This window comes from Cryptotermes secundus, unplaced genomic scaffold (genome assembly GCF_002891405.2).
Source record: "Cryptotermes secundus unplaced genomic scaffold, Csec_1.0 scaffold400, whole genome shotgun sequence".
In the NCBI taxonomy this organism is placed as follows: Eukaryota; Metazoa; Arthropoda; class Insecta; order Blattodea; family Kalotermitidae; genus Cryptotermes; species Cryptotermes secundus.
The window spans coordinates 99,180-121,866 of NW_019723908.1; the positions used below are offsets into that span (position 1 = coordinate 99,180).

Below are 22,687 nucleotides of genomic sequence, written 5' to 3' on the forward strand. Positions count from 1 at the left end.
CTTAAGCATCCTGTTGCACTCTACACGATAAATGATACAAACTCCGGGGCAAGTGCAAACAATATATATTATATGTCTTTGGTCTTGTTCTCTTCCACACTACATGTTTCCGCCTCTATCGGCCATCATCAGGTGTATACTCTTAACGTTGCTGCTACACTGAACCCAGTCTAAAATTTAACACGTAGTAAAGACAAGCAGCGGCACGCACACAGGAAGACTACACTGAATAACACCTGTACAGTGTGGAAACAAGAACTAGCCGCTCCAGCACTTTAGACATAGGGCGAGTAACCCTAACAATTTTAAATTTTAAATTTAAAATTTAGAGAAATTTTAAAGGATTTTAAAATCATAACTAAAGATTTTATAGTGCTACTACAGGAAAATCAAATTTGACGTGTGCAATATAATCTACATACCAGACACATATCAACGAGGTAGATGTTGATAATACGAAGAAAATAACAGTGTGTTTTTAAATGTTAAATTTTAGACTGGGTTCAGTGTAGCAGCAACGTTAAGAGTATACACCTGATGATGGCCGATAGAGGCCGAAACATGTAGTGTGGAAGAGAACAAGACCAAAGACATATAATATATATTGTTTGCACTTGGGACGGAGTTTGAATCATTTATCGTCCATATTATTAGTCAAATATCCGTATCCATATCCCGTGTTAAGTATATGTTTCGAATATCCTGAACTGCTATCATTATTCCTAATTGCCTATATACATTCTTTATGTTTCATATGAAATTTCGACCTGCTTGCTCAACGTATTTTTGTGGGCAGCACATGCATTTTCATTTGTCAACTGCCACTTTTTTCGCATTTATCTATTGTCAGACGATGTTTCATTATGTTACGTATTGGGTTTCGTGTTCGAAAACCTATTTTTATTTGTTTCCTTAAAAATATTGTGATTTTTACGTTTCTTTTCTACTATAAAATAACCAATTTAGCTTTCCGGTTTCGTGGATCAGTGTTATTTTGTGTTCGTTGGAAAGTTTTGTGTCTGGGTTTATAATATATTTGTTGTTGTGTACTGTATATTTAATGGTGTTTACCTTACTTTCTTTGTCTTTTCTGTTATTCTATATGTGTGTAATTTATAAATTAGGTTGATGATACTCGATATTTTGTGTTCATATGGGTCCCAGTAATCATTCGGTATTACGATATCTGTGTTTCTTATATATTGCAAATACGTAGTACTAGTTCTGTTGTGTCACGAGACGTTGTATGATCTAGGGAATAAATAGAGTTATGCTATTCTGTTTCAACGGCGCTTTTATATTTGTTTGTTGATTATTGAATTTGGCTAAGGTTTCGTCTATATTTGTTTGCCTTCGATTGTAAATTGTGACAATATCGCCAAAGTATCTGAAGTATCCGATTATCTGATATTTTACGTTATTAAAAGTGGATATATCTATTTATGTTCCATGTGTTGGATGTACGTTTCTGCCAATATTCATGACGTTGGGACATCCATTGCTAATCTCTTGGTTTGCTTCTAGAATTGTCGGTCAAACTGAACTTAGTTTTGTTCCATCATTGTTTTCAATGTGTGTTATTATATCCTTTTGGTTAATTTAACCTATTTCTGGGTTGGGTTAATGCTTTTGTTATTACGTTTATAACATCTTATTTCCGGTATATTAGTGTAAATATGAGCACATTTTGATATCTTCATTCATTTTCACAGATTGTGAGTCTGTAATTAGATTAATATAGTTAGCGATGTTGAATTCATGCGGTAATTGTAGGCTATTACGTAATATTTCTTTAGGTGTTTTTTTTTTCATATGCTGGCCCATTATTCCATTTGCTTATTAGTCTGATTGGTGTTACTTCTTTGTGTAATCTTATTTCAGCTTGAAGTTTTAGAGTTATGGGGTTCCTGCCTATATATTTCCGCTACATTGCTTTGGTGTTTGCTTTAAGTTTTTTCGGTAGTGTTGTGTTCGGTTATTGTTGACTATTGTGAATTAGTTGTCATGTATAAAGTCGTTTACTTTTTGTTCTCGTTCTTATGTTGTGAGTATGAATATGGCTCTCATTAGCCTGCTTTTGCTATGCTGAGTTCGTTTTATGATATTTTGTTTTTTATTTGCCATTCTTTTTGCTGTTTGTATTATTTTGATCGTTTCTGATGTTAATATTCTTCAAGTTTCTTGCAACTGTATGCCTGTCCTACTCCGACCACTTTATTCCTGGTATATATTGATTGGGAGGCTGGGTGGGACAGAATCTTACATATTTACGTTTGCTGTGTAGAAACGTAGAGGCATGTACAGAACCATAGTTGTACTTAATGTTTTGTATGGGTGTGAAATGTTGTGTTTCGCGTTAACAGAGGAGCATATATTGAGAATGTCTGGAAAGGGGCGCTGAGTGAGTCTGAACCTAAGTGGTGTAGTGGGTGGCAGAGGAGGGGTTGGGGGGTGAGTAATAAGAGACCGATGACGATTTCATCATTATGAACTTAATAACTTTCGTCTTTCTAATTAACTAACTTCATGGGCCTGGGCCATTCTTGAGAAGCCGTAAATTGTGTAGCTACTCAAGAACTTCCCAGCATTTTATTGAACCAGATAGTTCATTAACGTGTTCATAAGAGCCCTCTACTGGTCCCTATCCTGAGACAAATCAATCCACTTCATACCACCCATACTATCTCTCTAAGATCCGTTTTAATATTATCCACCCACCTACGTCTTGGTCTTCCTAGTGCCCTCTTTCCTGCTGGCTTTCCCACCTATACCCTATACACATTCCTCGTCTGCCCCATTCGTGCTACATGACCTGCCCACCTCATCCTCCTTGACTAGATCATTCTAATTATACTTGATGAAGTGTACAAGTTATGAAGCTTCTCATTATACTCAGTCAGCTTTCTCCAACTTCATTTCTCCTTGGTCCAAATATTCTCCTCAGCGCCCTGTTCTCAAACAATTTGTGGCTTTCTCGAAGTATTATTTTAATGAACCAAGCCAAGGAGGATGTAAGCGCACATGGGGTAAAACAAGAAATGGGTAAAAATAAACTTATCTTTTCGCAAAACCTGGATGGAGATGTCCACATGGACTACTTGGGCATGTATAGGAGGGTGATATAAGAAGTTCTGGGACTAACTAAATGCCTACATTCCTTTTACTATAATCTGAATATCTCCTATAGAAAGAAAACATACANATTTTTCAAAATTTGCCCTTCATTTAAGAATTGTCCCTCTGCTAGATGCGCAGCAGCTGCTAATGTTGTCTGCAGGGAGGTTGACGTATTCGGAGCCAGGAATGTTCTACCCAAACATATTTTAAATACAGTATAACTGTTAGTATTTATATTATTAGTATATTATTAGTATAGTAACTGTTAGTATTTATATAGTATTTATATTATATATTATTATATAAAGCAAAATGAATTACGTAATTTTCCTCAGAAAATCTATACTATTTAATTCTTNCATTCCTTTTACTATAATCTGAATATCTCCTATAGAAAGAAAACATACATGCGTAGTACGTGTAGGTTTGTACCGTGGATATTAGCTAACGTTTTTATTGACTGAGCTCTCGGCAGTAGCTGTAGCAATTTGGCGGCTTTAATCTGAACGCCGTAAGTAGATGGCAGAGTAATGAAATTCGTGCCGATACGACGGCGACGTAGCCGGATAATAACATTGAACGCGGCCGGTAGGAATCGTTAGTGTCAGAGTCTGTGGTCAGAGTCGTCAGAGCGCGTCAGAGTGGTCAGAGTGCGTCAGAGTGGCCAGAGTCAGAGTCGTCAGAGTCACATTTTAGGGGTGTGGGTTGGATGGAGGTATAGAATGGACCGCTAGTGGGTTTGTTTTTGTTATTGTAAGAAGACGAAGCAGGCGAACGAAAGAAATGGACGAATTAAATGATCAAGGGGTGGTTTGTATAATATTGGTTGTGTGAAATTAAGTGATGTCCGCTGTTAACAGTATTTGCAGGTTTCTATTGCAGATCGTATTCTCTCGTTAAGTTCGTTAATTTTTTTTTATAAATGGACACTTGCCTTTTTTAGGAATTGTATAGTCACCATGGAGTACTCGTTAAAAGCCAAAATCAGATCCGCGATGACGATTCTCACTGTTCTGGTACTTTGAGTATTATTGAATATGTAAGTATTATTTTGATTCAGAATGAATGAAGGCGATTTGGTTTGCATCCGTGTACATTCGTAATTGTGAATGCCAGAGAATTAACTGCGGGACAGTTAGATATATGATGAGAGTAAACAGAATAGTGGTCATAAGATGTCCCTCAAAATTAATGTTTATCCAAGAGCAGATGTATAGAGCTTCTCTGGAGTATTCCGCTGTGTTGTAGTATGTCTTATTCTGATCATGTGTCATGAGACATACGACATTTTAGGTATTTTGTAAATATGTGGTATTGCACATTGACTTGTTCCATATTCTGAACGTGGTTTGTCATTCAACAAGGATGTCTTGTAATTATCCCAGTAAAGTGATCTGCTTTATTAAAATTGCAGTAGCTTTAATTCATTGCACATCATTTCAGTATAGACATTGGTGAGAATGTTTCTATTCATGTTAGTAAACTTGAAACTGTCAGATTGCCATGAGTTTATTTGTTTTATCTTGATTTGATATGTCTCATATTAAAACATGAAGCTGAGGGAAGAACTTTTGCTACCTGCTTGCCTATAAATGTTTCATTTTAATAGACAGGTCAATAAAACAAATAAGTAGCTATAGCTAATTTATCACCTTTTACATTCTTGTAAATAGCAGTGGTTTGTTAAAGTAACTGACATATGTATAGCATTAGTTGGTAAGTAGCTTAGTGGGTCATCACACATATTTCGCAGATGAAGTTACAGTGATTCAACAGTTATCACATCAGAATGATTTGCATGTCCAGCTTGTTATTTTTTATTTTGTTAAGAACATACCCTGTAAAAGTTGTGTACTTTCCAAAGAACTATACTTTCCTATACAGAATAGCACTGATGCTCTTCTTGCATCACAAATTCAATTGTTCAAGTTACGAAGTACTAAATGAAGAGTTTAAAGGACGTGGCTAAGTATCATGAATAATATTGATATTACTAGCTGAATCACCACCTCTGTTTTCTAGAGGTCAGAGTTCCTGGCTACAGATCCAGAGATCCTAGGTTCGATTCCTAGTGCTACCAGATTTTCTGAGAAATCGTGGGTCTGGAACGGGGTCCACTCAACCTCATGAGGATAATTGAGGAGCTATTTCAAGGGAATAGTGGCTCTGGTCTATAAAAACTGAGATTAACAGCTGGAGGGAACCATTGTGCTTACCACGTGACACCCTCTATCTGCAAAATTTGGCACTAACTTCACCAACAAGTGACGGTTGCTCTGTCGATATAGTTCACTTGCAGACTACAGGCCACTGAGTTTATTACTAGCTGAATCAAGCAACAGACAGGCACATCATGACTGTGCCCTAAATTTCAAACAGGAACTTGATTTTCTAATTTTATTCTTCTCTTACAGAGTGGCATTGGGAAATGTATAGAGTGGAAGCCAACAGAGGTGTTAGTGGATTCAGAGACAAATGACCAGGAGTGGGCAATGGTAAATGCAGTAGGACGCAGGAATCGTACTTCAAGTGGTAAATTTTTTCCTTCTTCAGTTGAAATAATTGGCATCATGTGCACAAAACTCTGTGTAGAATGTATGTAATATTTTGGAACATTTCGGTTATCACCACATTGTTACACACTTGAGCCTGCAGACAGGTTGGTACTCGTCATTTCAAATTTGAAATTAGCATACCAGGTCTAACCAAAATGAACAGTAGCAGACTGGAAAAGAGTACACTGTGAGGAATTTTATAAATTGTTCCATTCACTTAATATTGCCAGGGTGGTCACAGCAAAAAGGATGATGAGGGGGTGTGATATGGTGCCACATGAGGGACTATAAAATTCTTCAAATTTTGGTTGGAAAACTGTAAGAGAGGAGACAGTTTGGGAGATGTAGGATGTATGGGAGGATAATAAGAGCCTGTGCTGTATAGCCAGTTATGGTGTCAGTAAGGATAATGACCTAATCCTTCCGGCCACACTATGGCCTGGGGTTCACTCAGCCTCTAACAGAAATGAGTACCAGGAATTAAATAATTTTCCTGGGGAGTAAAGCGCGGCCAGCGCATAAGGCTGACAACCTTACCGTCATCTTTGAGCCGATATTCTAGATAATGTGGGACCCTCAACATCTCACAACCCTATGGGCCTTCATGGCCTGTTACAGGAATAGCTTTACTTTTTTTTTACTTTATAAGGATAATGACAGTTTTTTTCCTAATCAGGCAGTAATGAAAGTCAAAGTCGATGTCGATCAGTGCGTATTGAAGTGGCGCATCTTAAAAGTTTCCGTGTTACAAGAAATAGACAGCAGGTGACCCTGATGGAGCGGGATGGAACAACACACAGTGTGTTCTTCTTTCAGCATGGTAATGCAGACTGTTTTGTGGCTGCCCTGAAAGGAAACATTAAAACTGTCAGGTGAGATAGATTGATGAAAAGTTTAGCAAATGCAAAACCAGAATGTTAGACAGATAGTATGGCATTCCAATGTTTTTGATATTCCACATGCAGATAAGTGTACTTATAATGTTCTGATCTTGTATTCTGAGTTAATGTGCTCAGATCTCAGTAGTGTGTGTTACTAGTTACTCTAGCGGCCTCCGTAGTCTAGGGGTAACGTTCCCACCTCATGACTCAAGGTACGCGGGTTCAAACCCGGCGGAGGTCGTGGAAATTTAAGGGCGGAAAAATTCAGGGAACAAGTCCTCCGGGAGGGACTTTAAGCCGTGTGTCCCGTGTCGTAGATTTACGGCACGTAAACGAACGTCATGTCTCTAGGAGACCTCTAAGCTAAATTACAGGCCCTTTCCCACCCAAGTAGTCTCCAATGCCTCTGGTGGATGGGGGAAGCATCAAGGTACCAGGGGCCGACCTCATTGGCTCTACGGGGGCTGATGGCACACACCGTTACTGGTGGGGTATGGCGACAGTAGAAATTAAAGGGGGATGCACAATGGACCAATAACTGGTCTAAGTACATGGGGAAACCCACCCCCTCTCAATATGAATACGAATCCTAGTTACTCTGGTTAAGGTTTTCTGTGCTTTCTTCAAGTAGTAATTTCAGATAGGCCATAACCACCATATTCCAAATCTTTACATATTCACCATGATCATCTTTCCATCTCATTCATTGTTATATGATCTGTGTTGTTTGAAATTTGACATTAAATAACAAGAATCAGTAAACGTATTGTGTCATGTAAACCCATTGCTCGGCAACAGTTGGAAACAACAATAGAGGATTGGTGTTTCCTATACAGTCTGTGCCAAGATGTTATAGGTAGGATAGTTGGAGCAGGGAGTTGGTTGCATGACAGTCACCAGGTAATAAGAACATGAGCACAGACGCAGAGGACGTTGTTGGTTTCGTCACAAGGCAACAACTGATGAAGGCACAACAGACTGAGAAGGCTTAGTATGTGCTGTAGTGAACTGTAAAATGTATGAATTAGTGAATCGGTTATAATTACTTGTAATCTTGTTTTTATCTCAGTCTGTAATTGGCTACCAAACTACAACATTCAAAGCACAGTACAGTAGAAAGTCATTGAAATGTTCATACTTTATGGTGTATTTAAAAAATATGGTTATGAGAATTCAGTATGACTCAGTTATAAGGGCTATCTAATGATTTATCCATGTTTCTATAATTACAAATATAATTTCTTTCTGAATACCTTCCCAAATGCTTAACAAAAATATGATATAAATATATTAAAGTTGAAGAATGCTGTTAAAATCTCAAATCTTACATGTATATAAAGTTATTTCAATACAACAGCAAAAATGCTGGACACAATTATGAAATTGTGCACTCTTCCAGTAAATATATTTGAAAGACTGGATCTGGTCTACTGATTGACTATGTATTATTGTTTTAGGTCATACAGGTTGTTTTACATGAATTGCTCTTTCTTTACATTTCTATAGAAACTTGAAAGATATACATGAATAATGATGTTTTATGAAAGGTGGAAGTATGAAAATGTCCGAATAACAGAGTACATCTCAGGTTCCTTTCCAATGACATAAACCAGATACATGTATGACAGTTTCCAAGATATAAATTTTCTATTTTGGATAACTTTCATCTGGACACATGTATATGTATATATATATATATATATATATATATATATATGTCTTCTCTCTGTTTCTTTATATAGATCCAAGAAGGACAAGCATCTGTATATAGTTCCAGATGAGCCAGAAAGTCAGTTGGATCGGTCATTTGCAGAGTTGGAACTTTTCACAGAAAACACAACAGATGTAGTGTGGAAATTTGTAAGAAACCTACACCACCGTCCATATGAAACTACATTAGAAACTTTTGCCAAGCTCACTGACATATGGTGTAAGTATTTTGAGGTTCTGCTGTATGGCTCAAACTATTATACATATTGCCCAAACTTTAAACCATCATTGAATGTATAATGGGGGGCCTTCTCGGCCCTTGCACCGCGACCTACAGTGGTCTGTTGTGCTTTACTGTTACAAATGTAGCTCAATATGGCAGCCACAACACAACTGCAATTTTTGAGGAATGTCTCCTATTTCGAGCAGGCAACTAGTTTCCAGATTAGCATGTGCGCGCTGAGGAAACTTATGTTTGGTTAGTTACTCACATCGTCTTAAGTGAGTATGTTCATCCGACGTAATGCATGGTTTTATTTTTTAATTTTGTGCACTTACCTTCTTCAGTGGAAGATAATATCATGTGTCACATGTGAAACAAAATTTTGACATGCAGTGCAACAATTTTAGCAAGAAGACACCTGATGATGGCCATATATAGCCGAATCATATAATGTGGAAGAAGGGCGACTATACAAGAAGTTCTATTTAAGATTGAAATATATGTGAAACAAACGATATATTAGTGCAACAGGATGCTTAAATACAATAATAGGAAAAGAAAACATTGGGTGTATCTGTTTTTCTGTGACAATTTAAACTGAAGTGCTTATATATTGTTTCAAAAGAACTTAACTTGGATCCAGACTCCTTTGTCTCATGAGAAATTCTTTCCCAAGCCAAATCTCTTTTGTCCCGTCTAGCATAGCCTGAGTGGCATTTGTCAAATATACCAGGCTTTTGCTCAGTTAACTGCACAAAAACAAAATTAGCAGCTTCATCAACCTTTCATGCCACCTTAACAAACAAATGAATCACTGAAGCATGTTACGGAACAGCTGATACTAGGAAACCATGCAGCAATGCAGTTGTGAGAAAACTGGCATGCTCCATTGCCTGGAAATTGAGTTTTTTCAGTCTTTTTGAGTTGTGTTGCCGTTTCCTCAATCGAACACTAATGTGTTCAACTCAGGCTGGTAGCAATTCTTGGAAATTGCGGTTGCCAGTTTACTTGGCGTGCCCTCGGCCAAATAGGAACTGAAATTGGAATTAAAGTTACTCAAACGGCTGTTCCCTAATTTATACTGACATTTGTTTTTTATGCTTGCAGTTTGTAAAGGCTGATGTTTGGTCAGCATATTTATTATTTTGTTATTATTGCTAGTGGGGTGGGACTAAGTCCCTTGTACTGCAGCCACTTCTGGCCTAATGTAACAGCCCCAGATGATAGGTGAGGGTGATTGTGGAGCAATTGGTGGAATGAAGAATGGCAGGGGAAACCGAAGTACTCTGAGAAAACCTGCCCCAGCACCACTTTGTCCACCATAAATCCCACTTGACCAGACCCAGGATCGAATCCGGGCCGCCGCGATGGGAAGCCAGCAACTAACCGCTTGAACTATGGTGCAGTTTGGTCAGCATAGCTTTGCATATTGCCAGTAGAAGTCCAGTGTTGGCTTAGAAGGGTTTGTACAGTTGGTGTAACAGTATTTTGTTTGGACATTCTCTGCTATCTACTTGTCTCAGATATGCATTGCTTGAGATGTTGTCTCTGTCTCCATATTCAAATAAAAGAAGGGTTCCCTATTTGGTGGATCATCTTCCATTGGAGCTACTACTTATTGCTAGAAACTGGAACAAACCTGGAATGGGTTACACGTACAGCAAGGGTGGAAATGTACAGTTTGGTTCCCAGCTTTGAAACTGTAGAAGAAATGCTGTGTCAGTAGTGGCCACTGCAAAATTACATGTCACATTGTTTACATGGGCTGAAGGAAGTATGTTTTGTTAACATTAACAGTGTTCAAATCGTCAGAACAGAGGAGAGAAGAAGAAGTTGCAGAACTGCTAAATAGAAGCCTTACCCTCAATGAGACATCTGCTGATGCCATTGGAGAAGAATATGCAGTTGTAGATCTTCGTAATGGACCACTTCTGCCACCCCGCCCCCCTGCCCCTCGAGGCCCCCCATTATCTATAGAACAGTGGGCACAGTTTCAAGATGAAGATGGTCATATTGTGGAAGTGGAAATATTGAAGGACATCATATTCAGAGGGGTGAGTCACATATTTAGAATTCCCTCATAAATTAAGTTTGTATAGTTCCCATGCCCAAGCGTGTAACAAAAATTGGAAACCAGGAAACCCACTCATTGTCAGATTACATATAAAAAGTCATAAATAATTTAGCTCTTGATGTGAGGTCATGTTTGAACATTGAACGGTGTTTGAAATATTCCGTTTTGTACAAAAGACCCCAATATCAAAAATACAGAAACATGCCATTGGACTTTATTGGTTGAGCCCTAACTTTTTCCTTAAAATCTTTTTTAATACTCTTATGTTTGTGTCTTGGTTTTCCACATAATATCTCTCTGTGGTATTTGTAGGCAGTACATTCTGGATCATTCCACATCAGCACAGAAAAGATATTTCCAATGTAACACCCACAGAATATTGTCACATGTAGGAGGGTACGTGCAATGAGAATGACAGGTTCTAGTTCGGGTGATTATATTTATTAACACTTTGGTTAGAACCTCTCTTCTTTCGGTTGGTTGAGTAAATTGGTACTAGCCCTCGCCATCGCAGCCATTCTTAGTTTTACTGTCACACTAGCCAGTGGTGTGCAGGAAACTTCATTTCTGAAGTAGTAAGCATGTAATTGATTTCTTTGTAGATATCCGTAATTTATAGCTGTATAGGCATGGGGCATATTGTATCACTAGGGCCTGTGTTAGACAGGAATGAAGGGAAAGAAAATTTAAAAGAGATTAAAGTTCCTTTCTCTTTGAGAAATATAATGGCCAAGGGATCAGGCTGTTGTATGGAAAGAAGGTGGTTTCACAGACTGTCATTCTCACAAACATTAGTAAGCATTTTGCAAGATGAACACTGAATATCTGGACAAAATCTGTCAAATAAATTGCATATTAGAGTAAAGAACTTTGATTATAATATGTGTTAGTGCAAAATGGCTCATTGGTGCAGGTAGACAGGGATGGAGCTGCCCAGGTGTGAATGTATTACTGATTACAGCAATATTATTCATACAGGGAGTGGTACCTAATCTCCGATATGAAGTGTGGAAGTTTCTTCTGGGTTATTTCCCTTGGGATTCAACACATGCTGACAGACAGAAGCTACGAAAACAAAAAGTGGAAGAATACTTTCAGATGAAGTTACAATGGCGATCTATTACTCCAGGTCAAGAGCAGAGGTTTTCCGATTATCGCGAAAGAAAGAGTCTTGTGGGTGAGTAGTGTTTTGGACTTGTCAGATTTAATGTCATTTTGTCACAAAAGTTATCAGAACTTTAGTTTTAAAATCTCAAGGTTAAACACTGCTAATAATTCTGACTGGATACTGTTGTGCAGTAGTTGTATACACCTGTCATCCTCATGTCCTGTGAGGGTTGTACAAATGAAAAGCATTCACATGTTCATCTGGGCTGTGGTGGTGCAGTGGTTCCAGCAGCAGTCAATAAAGGTTTTTGTGTAGGGGATCCTTTAGCTGGTGAGCCAGTAGGATGTCTGCCTTACCATCCACAGGAACTATTTTTATCTCCTTCTCATTCCCCTAACATATGCATCATGTCATGATCATCTCACCCTCCTTAAATTTATCACCCTCATACTGTTAGAAGCAAGAAACTGACTTGATGGGTCCCTCCCACCCAATAATATGCATCTTATATCTTCTGTAACATGTTGTTATAGTGCTGCAGATATTCTTAAATTTATGTAGTGGGGTCATTAGGTATTATTGTTCTTCATAAGGAACCATAACAGCGTTATAAAACAGTATATTACTCTACAACATATTTTCACTTCTTATGAACTTGTCATGTTCTTTAATGTCACTACTTTACAGATTGTGTACCAGTTTGGAAACTATATATGTTTACCATATGGGAGCTTAACTAAGGTCATCCATGATACCAGTATGCTCTCACATTGTTTCTCACTGAGTCTCTTATCTTTCAAAACTGAAAAATATCCAGATCACAGTCTTTAGTGTTATTTATAATAATATCCATTGTGCTGTTGTCATATTTGTGGCTAGTTATAATCATATGACAGGCATACAGACAGCATAATCCTGTTCTTCACTTCTCAAGCCTGTTCACACCAAAGTATTTATGCATTGCTGAGTCTGCCTGGTGCATGTTACCCTTAATGTTCATCTTATCCTTCCTTATTTGATCACCCTGATGAATGTAGAAGGCACCACTAGGCTGGACATGTGGCTAGGATGGTGGAGACAAGGAATTCACGTGTAGTTTATGTTAGAAATCTCTAGGCAAAGTGCCACTAGGAGAACTGAGGAAATGGGTGGATATCATGAGGATGGATTGTTATGACAGGCATGGCTGGAACTGTGTCATGGTCACATCCAGTAGTGAACTTAGGTACAGGGGTTTTATGCCATGACACAACATAATGATCCTGTTATATGAGTATATATAATAAGCAACTGAATTGAACATATCAGCATTTCAGTTTATTACAAGGAGCATTCCGTATATAATGCCTCCTATTTCTTTAATGAAAACTACAACAGATACAGAAAGCATAATAATGCAGTTAAATAGAGCAAGATTTCAGCTACTTAATATTATTTTTCCACATAATCACCACCATTTGTTATGCACTTTTGCCAGCGATGAACAAGAGCCTGTATGCTGCATCCATAAAAAGTCTGTGCCAGCAGAGGCTAGGCACTTTCTTACAGCTGCAATGACAGCATTGTTGTCTGGAAAATGTTGTTCACATAGTCCATCTTTCATAGGCCCAAAGAGATGGAAGTCTGAAGGTGCTAAAATGAGGCTATAAGGTGAATGTGGTAGGACAGTCCAGCTGAACTTCACAATGTGCGCGGTGGTCACCAAACTGGTATGGGGTCTAGCATTACCGTGTTGCAAGCGAAAGGTTGTCTGCTTCTCTGGCCTGACTCGGGAAATGTGGGCTTTCAGCTTAGTCAGCATCATCTTGTAGCATTCAGAATTGACAGTCTCACCAGGCTCCAGGAAATCCAACAAAATCATATCTCGCCTATTCCAAAAGACCATGCACATCACTTTCCCTGCCGATGGCTGTGTCTTGAACTTCTTTTTTCTTGGGGAATCCGGATGTCGCCACTGCATGGGCTGCCTTTTGGATTCCGGCTCGTAGTAGCGTCACCTTCAGCCTCAAACTGGTGCAACAGATCCTGACAGACTTCCATTCGCTGAGTTTTGTGGTCATTTGTAAGCATCCTTGGGACCCACCTGGAACAAAGTTTGTGATAATCCAGCTTCCCCAACATCATTTCCAATGCATTACAGCTGATAGTAAGCCGTGCACACCGTTCCATGGTTGTTATCTGCCAATCTGTATGGATGAGGCGCTGTTCATTGTGAGGAGTGGCAGCTGAGCAGGGACGGCCAGGTCGTGGCTTGTCATCCACTTCACTTTTGTCACTGTTGAAACGCACTACCCACCGCCTCACTGTGCTGATATCCAGTGCATTGTCTCTGTACACCTTTAGCAAGTGTCGATGGATGTCAATGGGTGCAATTTGTTCGGCAGTGAGAAATTCAATAACACATCTCTGTTTTGTATGCACTTCTATGTCAGACGCCATTTTGGTAGACTACTCTGCTGTCGCTATCTGTCGCACGACAACCAAACTAACAGTACATTGGCGGGAAGGTTCAACTACTACACCACCACCAACATCAAGCTCAGACATTATATATTAACACAAAAAAATAGGAGGCATTGTATACAGAACACCCTTCGTACATTGAACACTACATGTTTCAGTAGTGGTTGACCATCATTGTGTGTGTACATACATAATCATAAATATATTGCATCATATTTCAGAATATGTAATCAAAATAGATCAGTTATGTTTGTACACACACCTGCTGATGATCAGCCATGACCAAAACGTGATAGAATCAATGTGTTGTGTGACGGGATAAAACCCGTGTCTGTATATACAAGAGGATGCACAGCATAAAAATAGTGAACTTAGGTATTAGCAGTGTTGAACCTCAAGGATTTTCCCTTGGAGAGATTGTTGCTTCCTTACTTAGCAAGTTAGGCTTCTCTTTCATAATAAACTAAGAATTCTCTTCAGTGTAATAGTGAGATACTACAGAGATTCTTAAATTTATGCAGTTAATTTGTTTCACAGAGAAAGATGTAAACAGGACAGACCGCACACTCCCATTCTTTGCTGGTGAGAACAACGAAAACCTGATGCTGCTGTCAGATATCCTGATGACATATGTCATGTACAATTTTGATCTTGGTTATGTTCAGGGAATGAGTGATCTGCTTTCGCCCATCCTCTGTGTTATGACAAATGAAGTAGATGCCTTCTGGTGTTTTGTGGGCTTCATGGACAAAGTGGTAACCTAAATCAAGTCTTTATTTACACGTATAGTTCTAGAAGGAGAAAATAATCACTCATGTGGTAGTATTAGAGAATGGATAATCATATTTTATTGGTGTGCTCATACATAAGAATAATCAGAGGAACATGAAATCTGAAGAATCTTCTTGAGATAGCATTCCACTTTGTAATTTCATTATTATTGATGGGTTATAACTTCCGGGTTATTTGACATCAAGTAAACAAATGCCACACAGGTGAACATCTCAGATTTTAATCATATTTGACACAGATGTACCCATATTCATTATATGAAAGCTTATATCCATTTGTAAAAATTTTAGAAAAATAGCATCCTGAAAGATGGTGTGCATGTTTTAATTAACTGATGGAAAAATCTCTAAGAATTTTTGAAGTTGTGTAACTAAAGCACAAAATGAGCCAGACAAACCACACGTATTGCAGAAAGAGTTTAGGAATGACAGCTAGGAGCTGAAACTGACAGTTAACTTTTCTGCTATTGTATTTCAAATCACTTGTAGGATTTTAATCGTTTCTTGCAGCCTGTTGTGTGTTCAATCAATAGTAGAGTGAATTTACTGACTACACAACACGTTTTTTATTATCACTGCATGTTTCGACCTCAAGAGGTCATCCTCAGGTGTATGAACATGGCTGTATAATTACACGCGGTCACATTCACAATAGTCATACTGAACTGCAGCCCAGAGACTATATTTTCTTAGCTCTTTGTGATCTAGACATGCCCCTAACTTCTTTTTGATGGCACTTAACTGTGGATCTCATTTCCATTTGGCCAGATTTGATTTTGTCCCACATTTCCTTTAGAACTTCTCAGCTGGCTTTTCTTTCATCCTTCCTTTCCTCTTGATTGGCTTCCCTATTGGCATCGTTGGCCTCCTCCTTGGATTCCAGCCTTGACGTCATTTCTTCCTAGTTGGCTTTCATCGTTTCTTTTATGGCCTTCAGGAGTTGGGAGTTTTCCATTTTTGAGGAGTAACACTGTAAGCTATAAACTAATAAGTGATCACACTGATCTAATTACTTCTGACACCAGTTGTCACATGTATTAGTGGCTTGTAGACAGGGTTTGAATTGGTGAATCAATTTATTGGATACTCATAAGTCATAAGTACAAGTAATTATAACACTCAAAATGAATTCTTTAGCATCTGCTTACTGGTTGTTACTTTGTAACACTTTAACTGTTGAATCCTGCATCCCCAATTCTCAATCCTCTCTCTCTCTCTCTCTCTGGGTCTCAGGCTGAACTAACTTCACGTGGATCGAACTTATTAGAACACCCAGTCAGACAGTTAATTCCTCTGTTGTTCCCTGTTGGTGCAAAACATGTGACAGTCTCTGGTTAATGCATTGATTTATACAAGTGTATAAATGCTGTGGAATTGTGTTTCAACTAGCCATTGTCTAGCACCAGATGTCTCTACTGTACTTTTCTGACCACACGCTTCTGGCGTTCAGACGTCATGTCACAATATGTTGGGTAGTCTTGTGAAAGGTTGCTGTGGAAGAACTATAAAAACACTATTCCATGCCTTTGGACGAAGTCACAGATATGGGTGGATCAATGTACAGAGATGAAGCAAGTTTGTCTGCTTCCTGATTTTGCGCATAGCAAATCTTTTGGCAACACTGAAGAGTTACCTCTACCACACTACTGCTTCTTGTCACAGTTCCCTCCCATGCTCAACCATATGTCATCACATGTTGTGCAAGGTCTGTTCCAGCTTTAATGTACCTGACATTCTGACTGCACTGTCTGGTATGAAAGGATTAGACACAGGTCTGTAGTTGCATGAAAAAGTTGTTGGAGTCATGACAAAGTTCAATGAAAATGGAGTCTCAACAGATTGAGCTTCAGCTGTGGTAAGGAAGAGAAATGGATTAACAGCATTAATTACTGAAGCAATAGAAAACAACACTCTAGTTGAGCATCACACTTCGTAGTGTGCCACTGCATATTACATCATTAGTCTCTTTGTTTGAAGGCAGTAAAACTGAATTGTCTAATGCAGACACTTATGTTCAGAGTTAACATTATTCATACTCAGTCACAGGCAGTTTCAAGAACTTTTGTTTCACTTTGAAGCGGAATATGAAGATGTGCTATATAGCTCATGGGTACGATGGCTGATTAGAACTGGAGTCTTGAAATTTATCTGTGGTTTCAGGATGGAAACCCATTTGTACATGGAGGTGGAAGGAATGACAACTACAGATATGCACAATATAATAATTTGTGTTTCTCTGTTTATTTTGAAATAAATGGAACATTTATTATATTCCTAAATTTTGATGATTTGTTGTGTAATGTGTTGTGAGTTATAAATAAACATGGCCTTATATTTTAACAACCGTGGGACAAACTTGTCTTCAAGTCCTTAATTCTATATAGTAAGGCTACCAAGAAGTACATATTAATAATTCTAAAATTTTCCAGTAGTAATCAATTTTCTGTGCATAATCTCCACTAGTACAGATTCTGACTCCATGAATTTTATCTGATACAGTTTAGAAGCTTCATGCAGTGTAGCATACCATATAAAGGAAACAGTTGAAGATTGACTGTTTATGTGTATTATATGTGGGAGAAGGCATCAAACACTAGTCTCATTGTATCATTTGGTAATGTGTAAGACTGGAAAGGAATACAGGAGAAAGCAGGGGAAGTTAATAGTGTGAAAGCTTATATAACATATGACAAGACATCCATTGCATTCCCAATGGGTGGAGTGTCCTCATGATATCTTGCCTGAAAGTCATAGAAATTTTAGCCACAGTTCACATACACAACCTGCTTATTACTATCCTTTCTTCAGGCAGTATATTCACTTTGGTCTGTCATTTTCCTGTCTATAAAGGAACCCTCCAAAGAAACAAAATAGTTAATAAATAAACATAAATCAAACACAGAAGATAGTAGAAGGTGGGAACTAGACTTTGTACACACCATACAGAATTTGGAAACTGGTACTAAAATTTTATGTAAGGTTCATATGTTGTTCCTTGTTTTCCAGTGCAGCAACTTTGAGTTGGATCAAGCTGGCATGAAACAACAGCTCCAGCAGTTGCATTGCCTGTTGTCGGTGACTCTGCCTGATTTGAGTGCTTATTTGGAAAAGCATGAGTCTGGGAACATGTTCTTTTGTTTCCGTTGGCTTCTGGTATTATTTAAACGGGAATTCTCGTATCAAGATATCATGAGACTTTGGGAAGTTTTATGGACTGACCTACCTTGTCCAAATTTTCATCTTCTTCTGTGCGTAGCAGTTTTAGACACACAACAGCATATCCTTATGGAGAATAATTATGGATTTACTGAGATACTGAAGGTAATTTTCCAGATGTGCCATATTTCAACACAATCTATACACTTCCCCCCAACTTTATGGAAATGGTCTAGAACAGGCATGTCAAACTCAACTTGTACAGAGTGCCACCTCAGCCCTATAAATAATAGTCCAGGGCCGCACTTCAAAATAGAAATATACATTAGATTTTGATACAAGGAAATTTAATTCTATTTATTATTTAGGAATAATTTCAGTATAATTACATAAAGTCATATATCTTACATTTTTGACAAGTATCAAACAGCTTTTCAATATGTAAAAAGAGAGATTACACAAGAAATTATGTTAGAAATAGCAAAACATTGAATTTCCTGCAGCCTGCTAATTTATGTCTGCGTGAGACTTCTTGTCTTCTGGTCTGTTGGAAAATTGTCTTTACAAAAAATATTTCTACTAAAATTTTAATATTGATTTTAATATGAATTAGAAAAGTTGAGGGGCCGCACTTTGTGGCTATGAGGGCCGCATGTTTGACATGGCTGGTCTAGAATGTTTATTTCATTTAATCTTTGGTCTCAATCTTCATATCATGACTTTGCTTCTTTGGCATGATGTCATCCATAATATTTGCAGTGATCCACAGGTCACATTATATGTAACAGCAGCAGAAAACAGTTTGGCTGTCCACCAAATACAATTTGCTTCCACTTGCTTTGGACTGTATACATGTTGCTATCTTTTTCAGACATTATTTGCCAAACTTTTCATAGAAGTCATCTTTCATGAGAATAGAATGCTTGAAATATGTGGGGGAAATTTGTGGTTTTCTTAATTTTGTAACAAAATTAGGGTACATTAACTAAGCATGTCATGAATTATGTACTAGTATAAGGTATACAATGCCAGTCACGGTAGCCAAGCGGTCTAAGGCATGCACTGTCTTTGCTCGCTCGGAAGCTGGGACCGTGGGTTTGAATCCCACTCAGGGCATGGATGTTTGTGTGCGTTTTTCTGTTTGTCTACAGGTAGAGGCCTTGCGACGAGCTGATCACTCGCCCAAGGAGTCCTACCGAATGTGTAAGATCTAGTAAACCGAAGTGAAACGGAGAGTTTCATGGAGGTAGGCCTAGGCCCAAATTTGGGCTGTAGCGCCACAGAAAAAAAAAAGGTATACAATACAGTCCTGTTAGATTCTTTGTAAATTTTGTAATATAAAGTACCGAAAGTTGAAGGAGATAGGGTTAATCCTTCCAGTGTCAGTGAGCTAACTAAAAAGGAATGATTATCTGCAAATTTCAGTCACTCTCTCTTCTATATCTCCTGAGTAGCCACTGTAAAGGAAGGAATATCAGCTCGTGTCTAGCTTTGCTGTCACATTGGTGAGAGCTGCATTTTTGGATCATAATATCACAAGGTTTACTGTTGATTTGGCAGACGAGTTCCTTGAAGAGTACTTATCTTCTGGGGTGTGGGATAATCCTACAAAGTGTTTCATGGTTGAAATTTTATATTGTTCATGATATTCCATTACTAATGATAGATAACTGGATTTACTTCTTTTGGCTTTATTTTGGACTTCATCCATCGTCTGGTATGTAAAAGACAAAAGACCATGACGTTTCGGAGACTGGATCTGTCTCTGTCTTCAAGTGGGTGGGGAAGGATAAACCTACTCAGTTGGGCCCGTTAGAAAGAGCTAGTCTCAATCACTGGAATGATGGGGTCAATTTAAAAAGAAAACAGTGACCTCATCAGGACTTCAACCTGCGACCTTCCGGCTTGTAGCATAGTCCCATAACCAACTACATGAAAATTTATTATTTTGTAGGCTGTCATTTGTAGCCTATAGTTGTAAATGGTTAATGTGGGTGATAATGCCCCTTCAATTTTTATTCCTTATAAAGACATTAATTTCCATATTATATGTGAATATGTTATGATGTACAGGCAGTAATGAGATTTGTAGGCTGTTGCACAGTGTAAGATAGGATGTAAGTTCTTGGATAAGGCATTGCTTCTTGAATCAGAAAATGTTGAGACTGTAGGCATTAACAAAAACAATGCTTACAGCCATTTTTATGTGTACATATATATATATTTATTTTTTATTTATTTACAGCACATTAATGATCTGTCATTGCACATTGAGCTGGATTCAACATTAAGCAAAGCAGAAGGAATATATCACCAGCTGACATCAGCTATATGTTTACCTGATGTTGCAAGAAAGATTATTGGACTGGATCCTCTTGGAGGTCCTGATACTTTGGAACAAAAAGAACCACTGCAAACAACAGATATTGATAATGGCCTGAAAGTTGAAGAGGGTCCAGAGTCTTTGGAAACTCTTACGTTTTCCCCTAGAACAGGAGAGGTAGCATTTGAACGATCTCTCAATTTAAATTATCTGTAAACAGATATAATGCTAAAAAGGCTTTTATAAAAGAAAATGTGATTTGAGAGCCTGTTTTAAATGGGATGCACGTAAATTATTTATTTGTGTTTTGAATTTGAACACTTGATATTTTGTAATACAATTTCGTGTATATAGATTGTACCATTTTTATTAGTATAATAATGGGCTTCTTAGATATTGAACTGAATGAAAAGACATGTTCCAATATTGTCAGGATGAATTCATAACAGCCTTATGCATTTGTGAGAAATGCAGATTTTTTCATTCAGTTTTCATTGATACATGAATAGAATTGATATTTATTTAAATAATCTTCACTTCATGATATTCAAGATTGTATTAAAGAGTATATTTTTTCTAACTTGCACCCACTTTGCAGCTCTTACATTAGGAAGGCAGTAGATTGTGTCGCCTTTTAATGCCCTTCCAGTTGAAAGGGTTCTGACAGTGGTATTTTACAGTTAGTATTACTGGGTTTCTGCATTTTGTCTGTTGTCTTAGGATTCTGCACACACTGGATGTGTTGCCAACCTCAGAGGAAATGTGATGATGAGATTAGCTTGGTGTAAATACGGTATTTCTCAGCTAGTGGGACTTGACAGCTGGGTGGGATGTAAGGTCACAAAAATGACATCCATTAATGAAATAGACTTATAAAAAGATGAGCATTGTTTTTACTGTGGTGGGATCCAGATGTGACAGTTGAGAATCACTGCCCTAACAGACCCAACTGAGCAGGTAATTCCCCACCTTTTGTCCTGATGATAGAAACTTTTAGTTTTTGAATGCTAAGATGGTGGACAAGGTCCAAAAGCCCAGTAATACATATTTTGTATCTGTCACCAATATTATGTTGGCATTCATATTATCAGACATTCTGTCAGTCCTTTCTTGGGTATGGTCTTCCCCTCCCAAAGCCTCTTTCTCACCCTTGAATTGCCCACGAGGTGTACAGTAGACTTAGAAGTCCAGTATTATCCCGGTTTCTGTCTGATCCAGCAGTTGTCTGGGCTCAGGAAAAGGAAGTCTGCCTGTATGAAATGGGAAGCTCCTTGTTATGTGACATTGCTGTGTAGTTGATAAGGTAATGAAATAAAATTGTTTTGTTCAGTCAGTGATTTTCTTTACATTTTCCTAATTTTCATCATGAATTCTATTGATTGAGGATCAAGTGTGTGTTGTAGGATTTGAGGCCCCCACAGCAGTGATCATGAAAAGTAGTACCATCTTCTGGGGTGTAACATGCAGTCTGCTGAAAGTCAATTGGCGTTCCGGAGGAACATCGCCACCGTCTTCAGGGTCAAATAAGCAGAGCACTATACCTGGGTGGAAGCAGGTGGCAAGCTGCTTTCATGCTGGCATTTTGCTTGGCTTATTTGACCCCTGGAGATGGATGTAGTATGTTCCTCTGAAATGATAGCTTTAAACGGACTACGCGGCGTTATATCCCATAATGTGATATGTTTCAAATATGGCTGAATAAATTTCTTACCCAAAATAATCCAGGTTTGATGATGTTCCATGGGACTATCTTTGTAAGAAACCATAAATTATTGTTCAACGTATTAAAGCTTATTAAAAATAGGATTATATGGCACCCAAGGAAGAAGCAATGTAAACGTGTACATAAAAGAAATGAAAAAAAAAGATCACAACTGGGGTTAGGTTTAATGAATTAGAGTCGTGGGCCTACGTGAGTTAGTAGCTAACCTTTTTGGTTATAGGTATCATATACAAAGTTCAAAGGAATGCTGCCAACTGCGAAATTGAAGAGAAATATGACGTGGATATTCAGCAATCTGTTGCGCTTGGTGTTCCACTTGCAGGCTATGTGCAACTTCGGTTAATATTTAATCGCCTCTCTATTGTATATCGCTGCATGTCCGCATGAAGCGGAACAAAAACGGCGAGGATATTTATGGCAGTGCTTCCAATTTAACGTGCGGGAGAGTTAAATGTTGTGGTTGATCCGTGGATGATATTTAAGTAATCTGTGTTTTGGAATAGTCGCATGGAGCAGGTTTGGAATTTTCCGTGAGTTATTTTCATAACGCGCAGCCCCATATA

General features: G+C 38.2%; 1 protein-coding gene across 2 annotated transcripts; it reads left to right on the forward strand.

The window, feature by feature from the left end:
- The first annotated feature begins 3,739 nt into the window (after positions 1-3,739).
- LOC111862079 (TBC1 domain family member 15) lies at positions 3,740-21,734 on the forward strand. Of its 2 annotated transcripts, XM_023847169.2 has the most exons (10): positions 3,741-3,927; positions 4,061-4,156; positions 5,532-5,649; positions 6,349-6,544; positions 8,296-8,483; positions 10,284-10,540; positions 11,539-11,737; positions 14,669-14,886; positions 17,929-18,243; positions 20,324-21,734. In XM_023847169.2, the coding sequence occupies exons 1-10, from the start codon at positions 3,901-3,903 to the stop codon at positions 20,615-20,617; spliced, it is 1,908 nt and encodes a 635-aa protein (XP_023702937.1). In that variant the 5' UTR covers positions 3,741-3,900; the 3' UTR covers positions 20,618-21,734. The 2 variants fall into 2 exon arrangements, with proteins under 2 accessions (XP_023702940.1, XP_023702937.1); XM_023847172.2 differs by lacking the exon at positions 4,061-4,156 and having other exon boundaries at positions 3,740-3,927.
- Positions 21,735-22,687: the final 953 nt, after the last annotated feature.

Excerpts from the sequence above, each read along its gene's own strand:
- LOC111862079 (XM_023847169.2), top strand. The coding sequence starts at position 3,901 with ATGGACGAATTAAATGATCAAGGGGTG. Across the intron at positions 5,650-6,348 it reads CAGGAATCGTACTTCAAGTG|GCAGTAATGAAAGTCAAAGT; the intron begins GTAAATTTTTTC and ends TTTCCTAATCAG. Across the intron at positions 18,244-20,323 it reads GATTTACTGAGATACTGAAG|CACATTAATGATCTGTCATT; the intron begins GTAATTTTCCAG and ends ATTTATTTACAG.